We start from the raw sequence: 20406 nt of genomic DNA on the forward strand, positions 1-20406 counted from the left end.
GAACGGTGGAAAACCTTCACCCAACACTATGGCGAAATATATAACATACGGATACCGCGGTGGGTAAATTTTTCCCCGGAAGGCGAAATAGAAATCCACGGCTTCTGTGACGCTTCCGAGAAAGCATATGCTGCAGCGATATATATGCGCGTAAAAAGAGACGATCAGTTTTTCATTCACTTACTCTTAGCAAAAACCAGAGTAGCTCCAGTGAAAACCATCTCGCTACCACGTTTAGAACTCTGCGGCGCCGTGCTTCTCGCAGAAATGATGGAATCAATATTCCGAAATATTCATTTGGGACCCGTAAAAGTTCACCTCTGGACGGATTCAACCATCGTACTCGCATGGATAAGAAAGCCGCCCTGTTCCTGGTCAACCTTCGTCGCACACCGAATCACTAAGATCATCGATATGGTCGGTAGCAAGGATTGGCTTCACGTGGACTCGGAATCTAATCCAGCGGATCTAGGAAGCAGAGGACTACTTGCATCAGAGTTGACCAACAATTCGTTGTGGTGGCAGGGACCTTCTTGGCTGCAAGAAGACAATTCCCACTGGCCAGCACAAGAGACCGAATACAAAACGTCCGTTGAGGAGAAGAGGGCACAAACATATGCCACGACAAGGGTAGATCATGTAGATATTCTCGACCGTTTTTCAAATTTACCCAGGGCTTTAAAGGTTCTTTCCTATGTTAGGAGATTTTATAAACGAACTCACCCGAAAACTAAAGCAATGTTCCACGAAAGGTCGTGCATAATCTCAGCCGATGAGATTAAGGCAACGTCTCAAGCATTAATACGAGTCTGCCAGAAACAATTTTACGGGACAGAATATTTAAAATTAAAAAATAGGGAACCTATCGATCGCAAGAGTGAAATACTGTCCCTAAATCCATATATCGACAAAGATGATATTATTAGAACAGGGGGGCGTCTAGGGGCGTCAAAGGACATGTCATACAATGAGCGTCATCCGATCATCTTGCCGTACAATTGTAGGCTGTCTCGCCTTACAGTTATGATGGCTCATCATGACTCCCTTCATGGCGAGAACCAGCTCATGCTCCGTCTTATCCGAACCCAATACTGTATACCGAATGTCAAGACCATGATCAGAGCCATCATCCACAAGTGCAAAACCTGCATTATTCACCGAAAGCAGGTACAGTCCCAACTTATGGGGACCCTTCCCTGCGAACGGACTACTTTTACCCGCGCGTTCACCAATACCGGGGTAGACTTTGCAGGGCCTTTCGACATCAAAAGCTACCGCGGTAGGGGATGTCGACTGTCAAAAGGCTACGTATGCCTTTTCGTCTGCTTTTCCACTAAGGCCATCCATTTAGAAGCCACTAGTGACCTTAGTACCCCAGGCTTCCTCGCGGCCTTTTCGCGTTTTATCGCGAGAAGAGGATGTCCGAAGAACATCTACTCCGACAATGGTACGAACTTTGTCGGAGCTTCCAGATCTCTACGATCGGAATTCAAAGCCTTCCTGGCAGAAAGCCGAGACAAAACAGTCTCCAAGTATAGCCATCAAGCATTAACTTGGCATTTTATTCCCGCTGGCGCTCCACATATGGGCGGCTTGTGGGAAGCGGGAGTGAAGAGCTTCAAAAGCCACTTCAAAAAGATCGCTTCTCCCCACAAATATACTATGGAGGAGTTCCAAACACTTTTGTGCCGGATTGAGGCGTGCCTCAACTCGCGCCCTCTCAGTCCGGGGTCGAATGACCCAACGGACCTGGAACCCCTAACTCCAGGACATTTCCTAACCGGCAGCCATCTTCTGGCGCCGCCAGAACCGGATGTGAACGAAAGCACGGCCTCCATAATAAACAGATGGCAGAAGCTCAAAGCCCTCCATCACACTTTCTGCAAACGATGGAAGGTGGAATATCTATCCGAACTTCAAAAACGAGTGAAGTGGAAGCATCCCAAAGAAAATATAAAAGTGGGAGATCTCGCTGTCCTCAAAGAGGACAACTTATCTCCCAACGAGTGGAGGCTAGGTAGAGTCGTCGACGTACACCCCGGAGAAGATAACCGAGTACGTGTAGTCGACCTCATAACCGAGAAGGGTCAAGTCAGACGTCCTTTGGTCAAACTGATCCTTCTTCCCACGGAGATAGATGGTGCGAGGACCAAAAGCTTCGCTTAACAATCCCCCCCGTGCCTCCACATCCCTCCGTTCAAAAAAAAAAAAATTGCCCACTCACTCGTTCTCCCATAACGAGTATACCAGAAAAGCCTTTACGCAGACCCTCGGTCTGCCACAGAAAACAAAGGCACTCGGCCCATAATTTTTTTTAAATTTTCAAAATTTCAAAACCCAGCGCTCGCCCACCGAGGCCAATCAACCACCCTAATGCAGATCCCCATCTGCCACAAAACAAATATTTTTCATCTTCAAAATCAAACCCACAATTCACCCGCTCTCCCAGAGCGAGGACAGCAAATCAACCCAACTTCACCCGCTCACCCCGAGCGAGGATGACAGAACACCTACACACTCGGCCAAAGGCGCGAGACCAACAAAATGTATGTATTGAAATAGCTATTAAAAAATAGTTAAAATGGAAACCAACCGTTTCCTTCTTAACTATAAATACAATCAAATTAACTTCCATGCTCAACTACCCATAGAGGTTGCACCTAACCAGATACGTGCCTCTTTTCGAAAACACATGCAAAATGTTGAGAACGTGTTCAAAATGATACACTGGCACCAACGGGTTAACGGATTTCCTTTTTTTTTACCCGTACCGATAAAAGTATTCATTCTTTAAAAGGATGCATATACATTTAATTTAATGGCCCTATGACAGCACTCGAAGACTTCGGGATAAGAATATAACTCCTCAACTCCGTTGGTTAGTCAGCAATAGTTTCTTAAACTTGCGCATGTATGTTTTATAAAAGCGTGTTTTCCCTTTAATAATAAGAATGTTACATTTTGAAACATCCTGAAAATCAATGCTATAAAAATAATCGATAAGGAAGGAGAAATTTATTATCTTTCATTACAACCTTTCACAATTTTTGGGGTTCGTGTAGGCTTATATAAATGAACACCCAACATATATATGATTTAACACTACGTTTATGTAAATCGCTGGACCAAAACTATGATGTGGTCAATATGGATTCAGTCGTGTCTGTTATTTCTTCATTGGAATGCTCACCGGTTACCAGAGAGCAAGTGGAAGCCACCAGATTGGCAAAGTTTATAAATCATTTAAGAAGACGTACTACGGACGAGAACTTAGCACGTCGGGCTAAGTCATTATTAAAAAAAATGGCGGGAAATGGTTGGTATTCAACAGCAACAAGTATTGGACACATCGCATATTAAATCATCCACGAAGCATAATGGGCTCGCCGTATTATACCCGCCAAGACAAACTATTCATACAACAACAGCAACAGACGATGGTCGTAGCAGCAGGTGGCACCCCAGTACCAGAACAGTCGCTTCAACAACAACAGCATCCCCAGCAAATAATACAACATCAAGTTGTAGTCGCTGGTAATGCCCCACAGTCTGGTATGATATTGCATCACAATCATCAGCAACAGCTGCAATATCAGCAGCGCCAATTAAATATGGATCAAGTGGGTATCACTTCATCTCCTAATGATAGTGCTTTAAACATGATAATTGAACACGAGACCCAGCAAAATCAGTCCCAACTATCACAACAGCTGCCACGCGAAAGAGGTGATAGATCACCACCTGAAATTAGCGATATTGTATCATCTGTGGCGACAATAACGACCAGCACATCCATGGCATATGTAAATACTCCACACGGACTCTTTCCCATGCCATTGGGCAAGTCATCCAAATTGCCGCAAGTATCAAAAGCCAAAGCAAAATTCAAATTCCTTGGAAAATTTATGGCTAAGGCTGTTATGGATAGTCGAATGTTGGATCTACCATTCTCAATACCGTTCTACCGCTGGCTATTGAATGAAGAATATTCAGTTGGTTTAGCCGATTTGGCACGTGTCGCACCCGAAGTGCAAAGTACATTGGTAAGATTACAGGACGTGGTACTTGAACGCGATCAAATATTAAACGAATCGAAACTTGATGCAATGGAAAAGACTGAAAAGATTGAATCGCTGGATTTGGATGGATGCCCCATAGCTGATCTTGGATTGGATTTCGTTTTACCAGGCTATGCAAATATAGAACTATGCCGTGGTGGTCGTGATACGCCAGTAACAATTCACAATCTACATCAGTACATCTCATTGGTGACGTATTGGTTCCTTGTTGAAGGCGTGCAGAAACAATTTGAGGCGCTACGAGAAGGATTTGACTCGGTTTTCCCGACACAACGTCTGCGTATGTTTTATCCTGAAGAGTTGGAAAATGTTTTTTGTGGTTCTGGTGCTTGCAACTACCAACGATGGGACGTTAAAATGCTTCAAGACTGTTGCCGTACTGACCATGGGTTTACCCAAGATTCCCAGGCGATACAATATCTATATGATATCCTCTCTTCATATAATCGTGACGAGCAGCGTCTCTTTTTACAATTTGTGACCGGCTCACCCCGACTACCGACTGGAGGTTTTAAGTCTTTAACACCACAGCTAACAATTGTGCGCAAAACACTTGATGGTAATCAAAATCCAAACGAATATTTACCATCAGTGATGACATGTGTAAATTATTTAAAATTGCCTGATTATTCAAGTCAGGAAGTGATGCGAGAAAAGCTCAAAGTTGCCGCGAATGAAGGCAGCATGTCGTTCCATTTATCATAAATATTGCAATGTATAGCAACAAAATTTATTAAAAAGAACTAAGTGCTTATAATTGGCATAACGAATGATACACACATCTTCAGATGCATAAAAACTTATTTAGCGAGCAATTGAGAAATTTGAAGGAGGTGTCAAATATGTATAAATACAGACATATACTATATCTTTAATATATCCTTAATTACTGAGTTCATTATGAAATTAATTTAACCGAATAATATTATTTTGAATATAAAATTAAAATAAAACAGTCAGTGCGATTAACATTAAAATTGCTAGATTAACGCACAAGTAAAATCCCATCACATACATACATATACATATATAAACAGGTATATCCAAGTTTTGCGACGAATGTTCTGTAATGACGCAGACTTGTTATCCTATCTCACCCATGTAATTACTATAAAATAAACTCTCTGATCGGCGGCAAATTGCGGTGGCACAAGTTCCCCAGCCTCAATCTACACAATCGCCTCAAGGTGTCATGACACAGGCTGGATTCATACAAGGCCGCCCCAATATGCCGCTGCCACCGCGTCCGCAATTCTACGGACACAATCCGAATTTAAAATTACCACCTGACCTTTTCCTTGTTGGCTGTACATTTATATTGTGGAGTATGATGAAACCGATGCAAATGAATTGCCAATTTGGATGGAGACGATACGGCAATTTGGTGGTGATATTGAACGCGTTTATTGTCAACGCGTTACACATGTGCTCTGTCGTACGCAACGTCATGGGGTGGTGATGCAAGCATTGCGCGACTCCAAACGTTGCATAACAGCATATTGGTTGAGTGATATTTGCTTTAAGAAACAATTACTGCCGCCATGGCAAGCACTTCATCTACCGGTTCCCAGTCAATTTGGATATCAGAAGCCTCTAGATAAACACATAATTTCAACACATGGATTTGAAGGTGAAGAAAGCTTTCGCATACAGCAAATGGTAGAAGAATGTGGTGCCATATACACATCATACTTATCGAAGCATAATACAGTTTTGATTTGTAAAAAACCCGAAGGTGATAAATACACCGCTGCCAAAGAGTGGAATATACCGATTGTAAATGCAGTTTGGTTGGCAGATATTTGCATTGGTAATCTGAGTGGAATGTCGCAATATGAAAATCAGAAGTATCAGCAATATTCGTTAGCTGCACCATTTAGGATCGATTATCCGTTGGTACCACATTTGATGGCCGCTTGGAAAGCACCAATAAATCTTACACAAGAAGCGCATGAACGTGTCAAACGTTCTTTAGCTGATCCATATTTTGAACAAAAGTCGAAACGTCAAAAGATCTCACCCTATTAGGAGGAAATACCAGAGACAATAGTCTGTGTTGAATACCCACACAATTATAAACCACCAAAGGTGATATTTTCACAAGTGGCCGATCCAGAATCGTTGAAAAAAGCTGTCGTCACTCTTGGTGGTATCGTTGTCGACAATCCAGAGGATGCAACTTTTTTGGTTATGACACGCGAAAGTCGCACATGCAAACTCATACAAGCTGTTTGTCATGTAGATTATGTACTCAAATCGAATTGGTTAGTGGAGAGTGCCAAAGCAGGCCGGTTCCTGCCGCCAGATACTTACAAAATACAATACATACCTGTCGATGAAAATCTCAAATTTCACTTGGATACTGTATTACGTTCGACAATACGAAATACGCTTTTTGCTGGCAAACATTTCTTTGTAACACCTGATGTTTTTCCAGCACGTTCTGAAATTGTACGTATGATTGAATCATCTGGTGGTAAAGTAGAACCAAAACGCCGTAATGCACAAGCCATTGCTGAAACACATGCACAAGCGCCAGAATCATATATTATTGTAACATGTCCAAATGATATGCATTTATGTGTGGACTTAACGCGGCAAGGCAATCCAAAGTGTCCCATTGTTTCGACAGAATTTGTAATGAGTTCGATATTAAAGCAAAAATTAGAAATCGAACCAAATTTACATCTAAAAAGAAAAAAAAGAAGAAAAATTGATTGATTAATGAAAAGAAAATATTGCACTCTACTTACCATGTTTTAGCCAACCTACTCCACCAAGCGTAAAAAATTAAAGAATGAAGCAACGGAATAAATCTCTCGATTAGTCCCGTTTGCTTCAATTCAGAGGAATTTACATTCTATACACGGGTGTGTATGAATGTGCACAATTTTTTTTGTCTTTGCTGCTGGTAAATATCTACCAGTGCATGGACTTTTGTAAAGTCAAAATGTTGGGGCACGGAAAATGGTAGTAGAAGTTTCGTGAAAACGATAACTACGGTTTATATTGGTACCAAAAAATTCCCAATTTATCGTAAAACAAACAAATCACAAAATAAATCACATCCCAAAACGTCTACCTACCACAACAATATTCCCAAGTACCCAAAATACTGCCACCAAATAACCGATTTCGGCATGTTATCGTTTACGTAAAACTTTTATTTTCGTTTAAATTATTCACGAAAAAAAAAAAAACTTAGAAAAATAGCGCAGAAAATATTTGCTATATTATCTTGTCAAAAAGTCATTTCTTGTTTAAAGTTGCTCACAAATTTTAAGAGAATTGACTGATTTTAATCATTATCCCCTCATAATGTTAGTTGGGTGGGCTTGGCAATTAGACACTTTAAAAATGATCGCCGTATACGTTTTCAGTGCGAAAATACTGAAATATTAGTAGAAGCTAAATTTTGGTAGCAGAAGACGTAGACGTAGTTGAAAATGAAAAATGGGTCAAAAAGGTTGGTCAAACTACCAATGCGGTAAAGTCCGTGCACTGACGGTCCATATACTTATACCAACGTATGTACATATACATGCCGAGTTTAAATGTGCATTATATTAGGGATGCATATAAAGATGCAAACGGGTACCCAAAAACCCGAGTCTGAGGAACCGGTAACGGAGCCAAATACCCTTCGGGAACCGTGCCGTTTGATAAAGGCCATCAATAAAACATGACTACAAGCGTACTTGGGGAAAAGTTGAAGAGATAAGTGAAGGGCAATACAAAACAAAAATTATTCATTCTGCAAATTCTTCTCTTCGTCCAAAACGAAGATTTTTATTTTTTATTTTTTTCTTTACATAGCATACAATTTGCTGTCCAAACATATTTTTTTGTGGCGGGCAGGGAAGTTGTTGATTTTTAGCATCAACAACACAAATAACAGCGACTCAAAAGAACCCACGCTACACACTTTCTACCCGGTTCGGTACCAGAATGTGCGAACTGAAAAATCGTAAATGCTCATTCTTCTGCAGCACTAGTGTGTCCGTGGCTAACTAAAACGCTAGCGGGTGACACAAAATAAACGAAATAAGGCACTAAAGACCCAGGCACATAACGTGCGTTGAAAGAGGCTATGCACATGTTGTGCGCCAAATACGAATATTTATACTGCTACAGATGGTTGCCCCCTACGCACGCGCTACTAAAATTTCCCAAATCTCAACCATATAATTAGGGACCACTCGCCCCTGCACTTCGACAATGACCCGACCCATTGAAACCTATTTCACTCCTTTCAGGAAAATGGGTCGTTTTGCCGCTTTAAAACGAAATGCTGCCACGAACGCAGCGCGTTATTCGTCGGAATGCCGAGTGTGTCTTGAGCGACACCCTATCCGCTTGTGCCCAGCATTCAGGGCGAAAAGGCCAGAAGAGCGCCTCTACGTAACCATTCGCGAATGCTACTGCGGAAATTGTTTGGCGCCTGATCACCGCTCTAACGCATGCCCAAGCCAAGGGCGATGCAAACGGTGCGGCGAGAAGCACCACACGATGCTGCACATCGCCTCGATCGACGAAGAGGAGCAGCTATTACAAGAAGCCCGCTCCAAGCCATGGAGCGTCCAAGTGGAAGAGGAGCTAGATTCACCCCGAGAGCGGATAGACGACTCAATCTCGTTATATGCGTCGGACGCTGGAACGGAGACTGGACCTCTTCGTCCACCCCGAAACCGAGATGCCAGCCGAACCGGAGCGGAGACGCGGTCTCTTCGCCCGACCATAACGCCTACAGCCAAATCGTTTCGACCACTTCTGCAGCACGAGAGGAAGCGGCTCCAACAAGGGACAGCGACAGCCCAGCGCCGTACATATAACGGCCGAGCGGAGACCCGGTCTCTTCGCCGGCAACCCAGGAACCCCCAACGGAGACGACATTCGCGCGACCGCAGAGCGGAGACACGGCCTCTTCGCCTGCACCAACGACATCAGCCACAAGATCGCAGCCACGGAGGCAACACGCTGCAGCTCACCACCGTGTCCACTTTCCGGTCAGGGCTCGTAGCCCAGCATCCAGCGGCCACCGCCACCATGATACCAACAGTAGCGATCACACCCACCGCGGTCGTGAAGATAGAAGCTGGGGGGCGGCTACACCTCGTCCGGGCCTTAATTGACGGATGCTCCCCCACCACCGTGATAGCATATGAGCTCGCCCAGGAGCTCCAACTCCCTGCCAGCAACATTGGCGGGCAAGCAGGATGCCTACTACGCATACGAGGAAGACACGGCCAAAATAAACGAATTGCAACCCATGCGGCGGTCGTGGCCAATTTTCGGCGAATGGCCCCCACGACCAGCGTCGACAGCGCCATCGCATCCCCGTACGCACATCTCCGTCTGGCGGATCCACAGTTTTATTCATCCGCCCCGATCCGCCTCGTACTAGGGACAGACGTATATGCCGAAATAATGCTACCAGGGATTCTGCCCACCACGTTTGGCCCTTTGTTGGCTCAGAGTACCATCTTCGGTTGGGTACTCTCGGGCACAACCAAGGCCTAACATGAAAATGTTCGGAAACAACCGAAATCCATGAATTTTTACACTTTTTTATTTTTATTGAATTTCTGCTGTACACAGTCGCAAGAGGTGTGCATTGTGATTTCGTACAAGTGAAAAATCTTTCTATCCCTCCATTGCCATACCTACGTGTCAAATCATAGCTGACAGGGAGAACGGCTGTCGCGAAGGGTCAGAGAATGGAAGAAAGGTTTCTTTTTCTTGTGTTCGCCGTTATTGAATTGAAGTGCCATGAATTTCACATTTGTTTCAAATCAGCTTTTCCTTTAAATTTGTATACAGAAAATCAGACTACATATTAATACTCACTCGCTGTTCACTATTTCACATTTGTTTCAAATCAGCTTTTCCTTTAAATTTGTATACAGAAAATCAGACTACATATTAATACTCACTCGCTGTTCACTATTGTGAACATTTTATCGAAAATTCGCCACTTGTATGAATTCACAATGGAGGTGTGCGTTTTAAAAGCTTGTATCATTACAATGAGCTATTTTTTATTAAATTTTCTTCATACAAAATTCACAAGCATAGAATTTCCAATGAATTTGTAATAAACGGCAAGAAATATGAACACGTATATCTTCTTACTTCTTTTCGCTATCCCTAGCTCTAGGCAAGCCTGGCTTAGGCCTTGAATCATAACGGGAAAAGTGCCGAATGACAGAGGCATCAGCAACCAAGCTCACCCATTGCGCAAACCATCTTGCGTGCCGCCAAGCCGGCGGACTGACCGGCGTTTATGTTAAGTTAGATATAATTAGTTATAAGATTTTACTTTTTTTCTTCTCTTCTTCACGGTCGGTGATCCTTGGCGGACTGTGATGTTGCGTACCGCAAGGGGGGCGGCATGTTTAGGCCAAATGCCTAACTTTTACCTGATTGACGGCGCCCCTCCCTAACGTTTTAATAATATTTCCAGCCACCCACACTCACGCCGCATTTGTGTGCATGCATGCACATGCATGCGTTTCATACACATGCACGTGTGTGTGCAGGTTGTCAGCACCCATGCACGTATATGTGGGGGTTGTTGTGTGTGTGGCTTTTTTCCCCTCCTTAATACCAGAGGACTTTTTCGTGGCTTAGCGGTTGTCCTCAACGGGATAACCGGCCTCTTTTTCGATCGACCGCCAACCAGCACACATCGCCGAATATCACCGTCATCAGTTTTACACTCAAAGGTAATATTGTATCCTTGTATATATTTTCCTACACTCTAATTAAAACACTATTATAACGAGGAAATCCTCTTTGCGTTTTGTTCTTTTACTTTCTTTCGAGAGCACTATCAACCCGAGATCGACCCGTGTGCGCCTACCCACTGCCGGTTCCAGACGCACTCAGGCCGAACAAGGCTAATCCTGTAATTTTTTTCTTTTCTTTCTTGTTTTAATACATAATTTTTTTTTTATTCTAATTCTAATTTATAATTTTTATTGTTACGAGTCTTTGAGAGGCAGTGGCTTCTTAAGCGCCGAGATCTAAAACCGCTCAGATACAGAGAAACTCATCAGCAGACAAATATATATTCACAAATACAATAGACTAAAAGTATACATAATATTTTTTAATTACTAAGAGAAGATAGAGCCGTTTTTTTTCATGGCAAAGAGCGAGTCCGAAACAATAATTATTCTCGAGTGAGAGTTATCTCAACCTCGTCACACAAACATAAAAAATGTTTGTTTAGTTGGAAATTGTTTCTACGTTGTTTAAGAAATATAGGTTTATTTGTATGAATTTTAAGCGGGGATTACCCTTATTGCTTTAAATGCATGAAAATATTTATTTGAAAAAATTTTTAATTTTATAATTTATTTAATGATTTGGGAAAAATTTAAACAACGTGACATTAGGACGGACAAGGCGACAGCTGTTTCGATTATACCTTGCAAATCTTTTCAAAGCCTTTTCTCCCGGAAGTGGGATTTGAACCCGCACTCCTAAGCTGGTTGAAGGGTTACATACGCATTCAGCCACGTCATGCCTTAGTTGTTGTAAAGTTTTTCCCAATTGCCTTCTTTTGCATATATTATGCTTCTACACACTACATACTTCGTATGTAATTATATTTTGAAGTTCTGCAAGTTGGTAAGGCGGTTTCAGGGAAACTTGGTATTGTTGCTGTTTTTGTTCTATTTATAGAACTACAACGAATTAACCAAATGTTGTATATTTGTATGAGTTAATCGGGGATTGCCCGTATTGCTTTAAATGTATGAAAACATTTATTTGAAGCGATTTTATAATTTTATATTTATTATACTCAGTTGAACAGGGCTCACAGAGTATATTAACTTTTATTGGATAACGGTTGGTTGTACAGGTATAAAGGAATCGAGATATATATAGACTTCCATATATCAAAATCATCAGTATCGAAAAAAAATTCTATTGAGCCATGTCCGTCCGTCTGTCCGTTAACACGATAACTTGGGTAAATTTTGAGATATCTTGATGAAATTTGGTATGTAGGTTCCTGGGCAGTCATCTCAGATCGCTATTTAAAATGAACGATATCGGACTATAACCACGCCCACTTTTTCGATATCGAAATTTTCGAAAAATCGAAAAAGTGCGATAATTCATTACTAAATACGGATTAAGCGATGAAACTTGGTAAGTGAGTTGATCTTATAACGCAGAATAGAAAACTAGTAAAAGTTTGGACAATGGGCGTGGCACCGCCCACTTTTAAAAGAAGGTAATTTAGAAGTTTTGTAAGCTGTAATTTGGCAGTCGTTGAAGATATCATTATGAAATTTGACAGGAACGTTACTCTTATTACTGCATGTATGCTTTATAAAAATTAGCAAAATCGGAAAGCGACCACGCCCACTTTTTAAACAAATTTTTTTTAAAGTCAAATTTTAAAAGAAAAGTTAATATCCTTACAGTATATAAGTAAATTATGTCAACATTCAACTCCAGTAATGATATGGTGCAAAAAAATGCAAAAACAAAAGAAAATTTCAAAATGGGCGTGGCTCCGCCCTTTTTCGTTTAATTTGTCTAGGATACTTTTAATGCCTTAAGTCGAACAAAAATTTACCAATCCTTGTGAAATTTGGTAGAGGCTTAGATTCTAGGACGATAACTGAAAAAGGGCGAAATCGGTTGAAGCCACGTCCAGTTTTTATACACAGTCGACCGTCTGTCCTTCCGCTCGGCCGTTAACACGATAACTTGAGCAAAAATCGATATATCTTTACTAAACTCAGTTCACGTACTTATCTGAGCTCACTTTGTATTGGTGTAAAAAATGGCCGAAATCCGACTATGACCACGCCCACTTTTTCGATCTCGAAAATTACGAAAAATGAAAAAATGCCATAATTATATACGAGATACGAGAAAAGGGATGAAACATGGTAATTGTATTGGTCTATTGACGCAAAATATAACTTTAGAAAAAAACTTGGTAAAATGGGTGTGACACCTACCATATTAAGTAGAAGAAAATGAAACAGTTTTTCAGGGCGAAATCAAAAGCCCTTGGAATCTTGGAAGGAATACTGTTCGTGATATTACATATATAAATAAATTAGCGGTACCCGACCGATGATGTTCTGGATCACCCTGGTCCACATTTTGGTCGATATCTCGAAAACGCCTTCACATATACAACTAAGGGCCACTCAATTTTAAAACCCTCATTAATACCTTTAATTTGATACACATATCGTACAAAGACAGTCTAAAGTCACCCCTGGTCCACGTTTATGGCGATATCTCGAAAAGGCGTCCACATATAGAACTAAAGCCCAGTCCCTTTTAAAACACTCACTAACACCTTTCATTTGATACCCATATCGTACAAACAAATTCTAGGGTCACCCCTGGTCCACCTTTATGGCCATATCTTGAAAAGGCGTCCACATATAGAACTAAGGCCCACACCCTTTTAAAATACTCATTAACACCTTTCTTTTGATACGCATATCGTACAAACAAATTCTAGAGTCAACTCTGGTCCATCTTTATGGCGATATCTCGAAAAGGCGTCCACCTATAGAACTTGGGCCCACGACCTTTTAAAATACTCATTAATACCTTTCATTTCATATCCATATCGTACAAACAAATTCTAGAGTCACCCCTGGTCCACCTTTATGGCGATATCTCTAAGAGGCGTCCACATATAGAACTAAGGCCCTCGGCCTTTTAAAATACTCATTAACACCTTTCATTTGATACCCATGTCGTACAAACAAATTCTAGGGTCACTCCTGGTCCATCTTTATGGCGATATCTCGAAAAGGTGTCCACCTATAAAACTAAGGCCCACTCCATTTTAAAATACTCATTAGCACCTTTCGTTTGATACCCATACTATTCTAGAGTCACCCCTCGTCCACCTTTATGCCGATATCTCGAAAAGGCGTCCACCTATAGAGCTAAGGCCCACGCCCTTTTAAAATACTTATTAATACCTTTCATTTGATACCCATATAGTACAAACAAATTCTAGGGTCACCCCTGTTTCATCTTTATGGCGATATCTCGAAAAGGCGTCCACCTATAGAACTTAGGCCCACGCCCTTTTAAAATACTTATTAATACCTTTCATTTGATACCCATATAGTACAAACAAATTCTAGAGTCACCCCTGGTCCACCTTTAGGGCGATATCTCGAAAAGTCGTCCACCTATAGAACTAAGGCCCACTCCTTTTTAAAATACTTATTGACACCTTTGCGTTCACCTATAGAACTTAGGCCCACGCCCTTTTGAAATACTCATTAACACCTTTCATTTGATGCCCATATTGTACAAACGCATTCTAGAGTCACCCCTGGTCCACGTTTATGGCAATATCCCGAAAAGGCGTCCACCCATAGAACTAAGGCCCACTCCCTTTTAAAATGCTTATTGACATCTTTGGTTTGATACCCATATTGTACAAACGCATTCTAGATTCAACCCTGGTCCACCTTTATAACGATATTCCGAAAAGGCGTCCACCTATAGAACTAAGGCCCACTCCCTTTTAAAATACTCCTTAACACCTTTAATTTGATACCCATATAGTACAAACAAATTCTAGAGTCACCCCTGGTCCACCTTTATGGCGATATCTCGAAAAGGCGTTCACATATAGAACTAAGGCCCACGCCCTTTTAAAATACTCATTAACACCTTTCATTTGATACCAATATCGTACAAACAAATTCTAGAGTCACCCCTGGTCCATCTTTATGGCGATATCTCGAAAAGGCGTCCACCTATAGAACTTAGGCCCACGCCCTTTTAAAATACTTATTAATACCTTTCATTTGATACCCATATAGTACAAACAAATTCTAGAGTCACCCCTGGTCCACCTTTAGGGCAATATCTCGAAAAGTCGTCCACCTATAGAACTAAGGCCCACTTCCTTTTAAAATACTCGTTAACACCTTTCATTTGATACCCATATCGTACAAACAAATTCTAGAGTCACCCGTGGTTCACCTATATGGCGATATCTCGAAAAGGCGTCCACCTATAGAACTGAGGCCCACTCCCTTTTAAAATTATCATTAACACATTTCATTTGATACCTATATCGTACAAACAAATTCTAGAGTCAGGCCTGGTCCACCTTTATGGCGATATCCCTAAATGGCGTCCATCTATGGAACTATGGCCTACTCCCTCTTAAAATACTCTTTAATACCTTCCATTTGATACACATGTCATACAAACACATTCCAGGGCTACCATAGGTTCCTTTTACTACATGGTGATTTTCCCTTATTTTGTCTCCACAGCTCTCAACTGAGTATGTAATGTTCGGTAACACCCGAACTTAGCCTTCCTTACTTGTTTTTGTAATAATTTGGGAAAAATTTAAACAACGTGACATCAGGACGGACAAGGCGACATTTGCTTCGATTATACCTTGTAAATCTCTTCAAAGCCTTTTCTCTCGGGAGTGGGATTTGAACCCGCACTCCTAAGCTGGTTGAAATGTTACAAACGCATTCAGCCACGACATGCCTTAGTTGTTGTAAAGTTTTTCCCAATTGCCTTCTTTTCTATATATTATCCTTCTACACACTACATACTTCGTATGTAATTATATGTTGAAATTTTGCATTTTGGTAAGGCGGTTTCAGGTAAACTTGGTATTGTTGCTGTTTTTGTTCTATTTATAGAACTACAACGAATTAATCAAATGTTGTCTATTTGTATTAGTTAATCGGGGATTGCCCGTATAGCTTTAAATGTATGAAAACATTTATTTGAAGCAATTTTTAATTTTATAATTTATTTGATGATTTGGGAAAAATTTAAACAGCGTGACATCAGGACGGACAAGGTGACAGCTGTCTCTTGTCTTGCTGTCTAGTTGTTGTAAACCTTACCCCAATTGCCTTCTTTGTGTTTTCTTTATTCATATTCCATACTTGGTATGGCATCATGTGGTAAAGTTATGCGGTTGTAAGGCGGTTACAAAGAACCTTGGTGTTGTTGCTTTTTGTTCTATTTATAGAACTACAAAAAATTAACCAATGATGTCTATTTGTATGAGTTTTAAGCGGGGATTACCCTTATTGCTTTAAATGTATGAAAACATTCATTTGAAGCAATTTTTAATTTTATAATTTATTTAATCATTTGGAAAAAATTTAAAGAACGTGACATCAGGACGGACAAGGCGACATCTGTTTCGATTATACCTTGTAAATCTCTTCAAAGCATTTTCTCCCGCTAGTGGGATTTGAAGCCGCACTCCCACCATGCTTGAAGTGTTACAAATGCATTCAGCCACGCCATGCCTCAGTTGTTGTAAACCTTACCCCAATTGCCTTCTTTGAATAGTTTTCTTTATTCGTAGTCCATACTTCGTATGGCATCATGTGGTAAAGTTATGCGTTAGTAAGGCGGTTTCAAAGAAACTTTGTTTTGTTGCTTTTTGTTCTATATATGAGCCGTTTATTTTGAAAGTGGCATAAGTCATTTCCAACTCATGGTCTTAAATGCATTGTTATTTTTGAACGAATGCAGATATAGATGGTTCTACAATTATAAAATAATAATAAGAATTGCATCTTTTGGATATTGGACTCTAGGCGAGGAGAGATACAAACAAATTACCACTGAACCTAAACGACATGAAATGACTTATGCCACTTTCAAAATAAACGGCTCATATAGAACTACAACGAATTAACTTCCTTTTAAAATACTCGTTAACACCTTTCATTTGATACCCATATCGTACAAACAAATTCTAGAGTCAACTCTGGTCCATCTTTATGGCGATATCTCGAAAAGGCGTCCACCTATAGAACTTGGGCCCACGACCTTTTAAAATACTCATTAATACCTTTCATTTCATATCCATATCGTACAAACAAATTCTAGAGTCACCCCTGGTCCACCTTTATGGCGATATCTCGAAGAGGCGTCCACATATAGAACTAAGGCCCTCGCCCTTTTAAAATACTCATTAACACCTTTCATTTGATACCCATGTCGTACAAACAAATTCTAGGGTCACTCCTGGTCCATCTTTATGGCGATATCTCGAAAAGGTGTCCACCTATAAAAATAAGGCCCACTCCATTTTAAAATACTCATTAACACCTTTCGTTTGATACCCATACTATTCTAGAGTCACCCCTCGTCCACCTTTATGCCGATATCTCGAAAAGGCGTCCACCTATAGAGCTAAGGCCCACGCCCTTTTAAAATACTTATTAATACCTTTCATTTGATACCCATATAGTACAAACAAATTCTAGGGTCACCCCTGTTCCATCTTTATGGCGATATCTCGAAAAGGCGTCCACCTATAGAACTTAGGCCCACGCCCTTTTAAAATACTCATTAAAACCTTTCATTTGATACCCGTATCGTACAAACAAATTCTAGAGTCACCCCTGGTCCATCTTTATGGCGATATCTCGAAAAGGCGTCCACCTATAGAACTAAGGCCCACTCCTTTTTAAAATACTTATTGACACCTTTGCGTTCACCTATAGAACTTAGGCCCACGCCCTTTTGAAATACTCATTAACACCTTTCATTTGATACCCATATTGTACAAACGCATTCTAGAGTCACCCCTGGTCCACGTTTATGGCGATATCCCGAAAAGGCGTCCACCCATAGAACTAAGGCCCACTCCCTTTTAAAATGCTTATTGACATCTTTGGTTTGATACCCATATTGTACAAACGCATTCTAGATTCAACCCTGGTCCACCTTTATAACGATATTCCGAAAAGGCGTCCACCTATAGAACTAAGGCCCACTCCCTTTTAAAATACTCCTTAACACCTTTAATTTGATACCCATATAGTACAAACAAATTCTAGAGTCACCCCTGGTCCACCTTTATGGCGATATCTCGAAAAGGCGTTCACATATAGAACTAAGGCCCACGCCCTTTTAAAATACTCATTAACACCTTTCATTTGATACCCATATCGTACAAACAAATTCTAGAGTCACCCCTGGTCCATCTTTATGGCGATATCTCGAAAAGGCGTCCACCTATAGAACTTAGGCCCACGCCCTTTTAAAATACTTATTAATACCTTTCATTTGATACCCATATAGTACAAACAAATTCTAGAGTCACCCCTGGTCCACCTTTAGGGCGATATCTCGAAAAGTCGTCCACCTATAGAACTAAGGCCCACTTCCTTTTAAAATACTCGTTAACACCTTTCATTTGATACCCATATCGTACAAACAAATTCTAGAGTCACCCGTGGTTCACCTATATGGCGATATCTCGAAAAGGCGTTCACATATAGAACTAAGGCCCACGCCCTTTTAAAATACTCATTAACACCTTTCATTTGATACCCATATCGTACAAACAAATTCTAGAGTCACCCCTGGTCCATCTTTATGGCGATATCTCAAAAAGGCGTCCACCTATAGAACTGAGGCCCACTCCCTTTTAAAATTATCATTAACACATTTCATTTGATACCTATATCGTACAAACAAATTCTAGAGTCAGGCCTGGTCCACCTTTATGGCGATATCCCTAAATGGCGTCCATCTATGGAACTATGGCCCACTCCCTCTTAAAATACTCTTTAATACCTTCCATTTGATACACATGTCATACAAACACATTCCAGGGCTACCCTAGGTTCCTTTTACTACATGGTGATTTTCCCTTATTTTGTCTCCACAGCTCTCAACTGAGTATGTAATGTTCGGTAACACCCGAACTTAGCCTTCCTTACTTGTTTTTGTAATAATTTGGGAAAAATTTAAACAACGTGACATCAGAACGGACAAGGCGACATTTGCTTCGATTATACCTTGTAAATCTCTTCAAAGCCTTTTCTCTCGGGAGTGGGATTTGAACCCGCACTCCTAAGCTGGTTGAAATGTTACAAACGCATTCAGCCACGACATGCCTTAGTTGTTGTAAAGTTTTTCCCAATTGCCTTCTTTTCTATATATTATCCTTCTACACACTACATACTTCGTATGTAATTATATGTCGAAATTTTGCATGTTGGTAAGGCGGTTTCAGGTAAACTTGGTATTGTTGCTGTTTTTGTTCTATTTATAGAACTACAGCGAATTAACCAAATGTTGTCTATTTGTATTAGTTAATCGGGGATTGCCCGTATAGCTTTAAATGTATGAAAACATTTATTTGAAGCAATTTTTAATTTTATAATTTATTTGATGATTTGGGAAAAATTTAAACAGCGTGACATCAGGACGGACAAGGTGACAGCTGTCTCTTGTCTTGCTGTCTAGTTGTTGTAAACCTTACCCCAATTGCCTTCTTTGTGTTTTCTTTATTCATATTCCATACTTGGTATGGCATCATGTGGTAAAGTTATGCGGTGGTAAGGCGGTTACAAAGAACCTTGGTGTTGTTGCTTTTTGTTCTATTTATAGAACTACAAAAAATTAACCAATGATGTCTATTTGTATGAGTTTTAAGCGGGGATTACCCTTATTGCTTTAAATGTATGAAAACATTCATTTGAAGCAATTTTTAATTTTATAATTTATTTAATCATTTGGGAAAAATTTAAAGAACGTGACATCAGGACGGACAAGGCGACATCTGTTTCGATTATACCTTGTAAATCTCTTCAAAGCATTTTCTCCCGCTAGTGGGATTTGAAGCCGCACTCCCACCATGCTTGAAGTGTTACAAATGCATTCAGCCACGCCATGCCTTAGTTGTTGTAAACCTTACCCCAATTGCCTTCTTTGAATAGTTTTCTTTATTCGTAGTCCATACTTCGTATGGCATCATGTGGTAAAGTTATGCGTTAGTAAGGCGGTTTCAAAGAAACTTTGTTTTGTTGCTTTTTGTTCTATATATGAGCCGTTTATTTTGAAAGTGGCATAAGTCATTTCCAACTCATGGTCTTAAATGCATTGTTATTTTTGAACGAATGCAGATATAGATGGTTCTACAATTATAAAATAATAATAAGAATTGCATCTTTTGGATATTGGACTCTAGGCGAGGAGAGATACAAACAAATTACCACTGAACCTAAACGACATGAAATGACTTATGCCACTTTCAAAATAAACGGCTCATATAGAACTTCAACGAATTAACAAATGTGGTCTATTTGTGTGAGTTTTAAGCGGGGATTACCCTTATTGCTTTAAATGTATGAAAACATTTATTTGAAGCAATTTTAAGTTTTATAATTTATTTAATGTGTAACGTAGCAAATACTACGCCACAATATCTTTCCCTCAATACAAAGCCCATCCTACGTATTATATATACCTACTGCATATTAATGGCCTACGCACAGTGGCGCCTTTTGAGTTTTTTCTTTGC

General features: G+C 40.5%; 2 protein-coding genes across 2 annotated transcripts in view; one reads left to right on the top strand and one right to left on the bottom strand.

The window, feature by feature from the left end:
* The window catches only part of Ca-alpha1D (Ca[2+]-channel protein alpha[[1]] subunit D), a 6221746-nt gene that overhangs the window by 4170092 nt on the left and 2031248 nt on the right, over window positions 1-20406 (bottom strand). The window lies entirely within an intron of this gene.
* On the top strand, window positions 3378-4949 carry LOC137234336 (E3 ubiquitin-protein ligase TRIP12-like). The gene has a single exon (XM_067757931.1). It carries the CDS (start codon window positions 3378-3380, stop codon window positions 4782-4784), a length of 1407 nt encoding a protein of 468 aa, XP_067614032.1. The 3' UTR covers window positions 4785-4949.

This window comes from Eurosta solidaginis, chromosome X, assembly GCF_040869045.1.
Source record: "Eurosta solidaginis isolate ZX-2024a chromosome X, ASM4086904v1, whole genome shotgun sequence".
Lineage (NCBI taxonomy): Eukaryota > Metazoa > Arthropoda > Insecta > Diptera > Tephritidae > Eurosta > Eurosta solidaginis.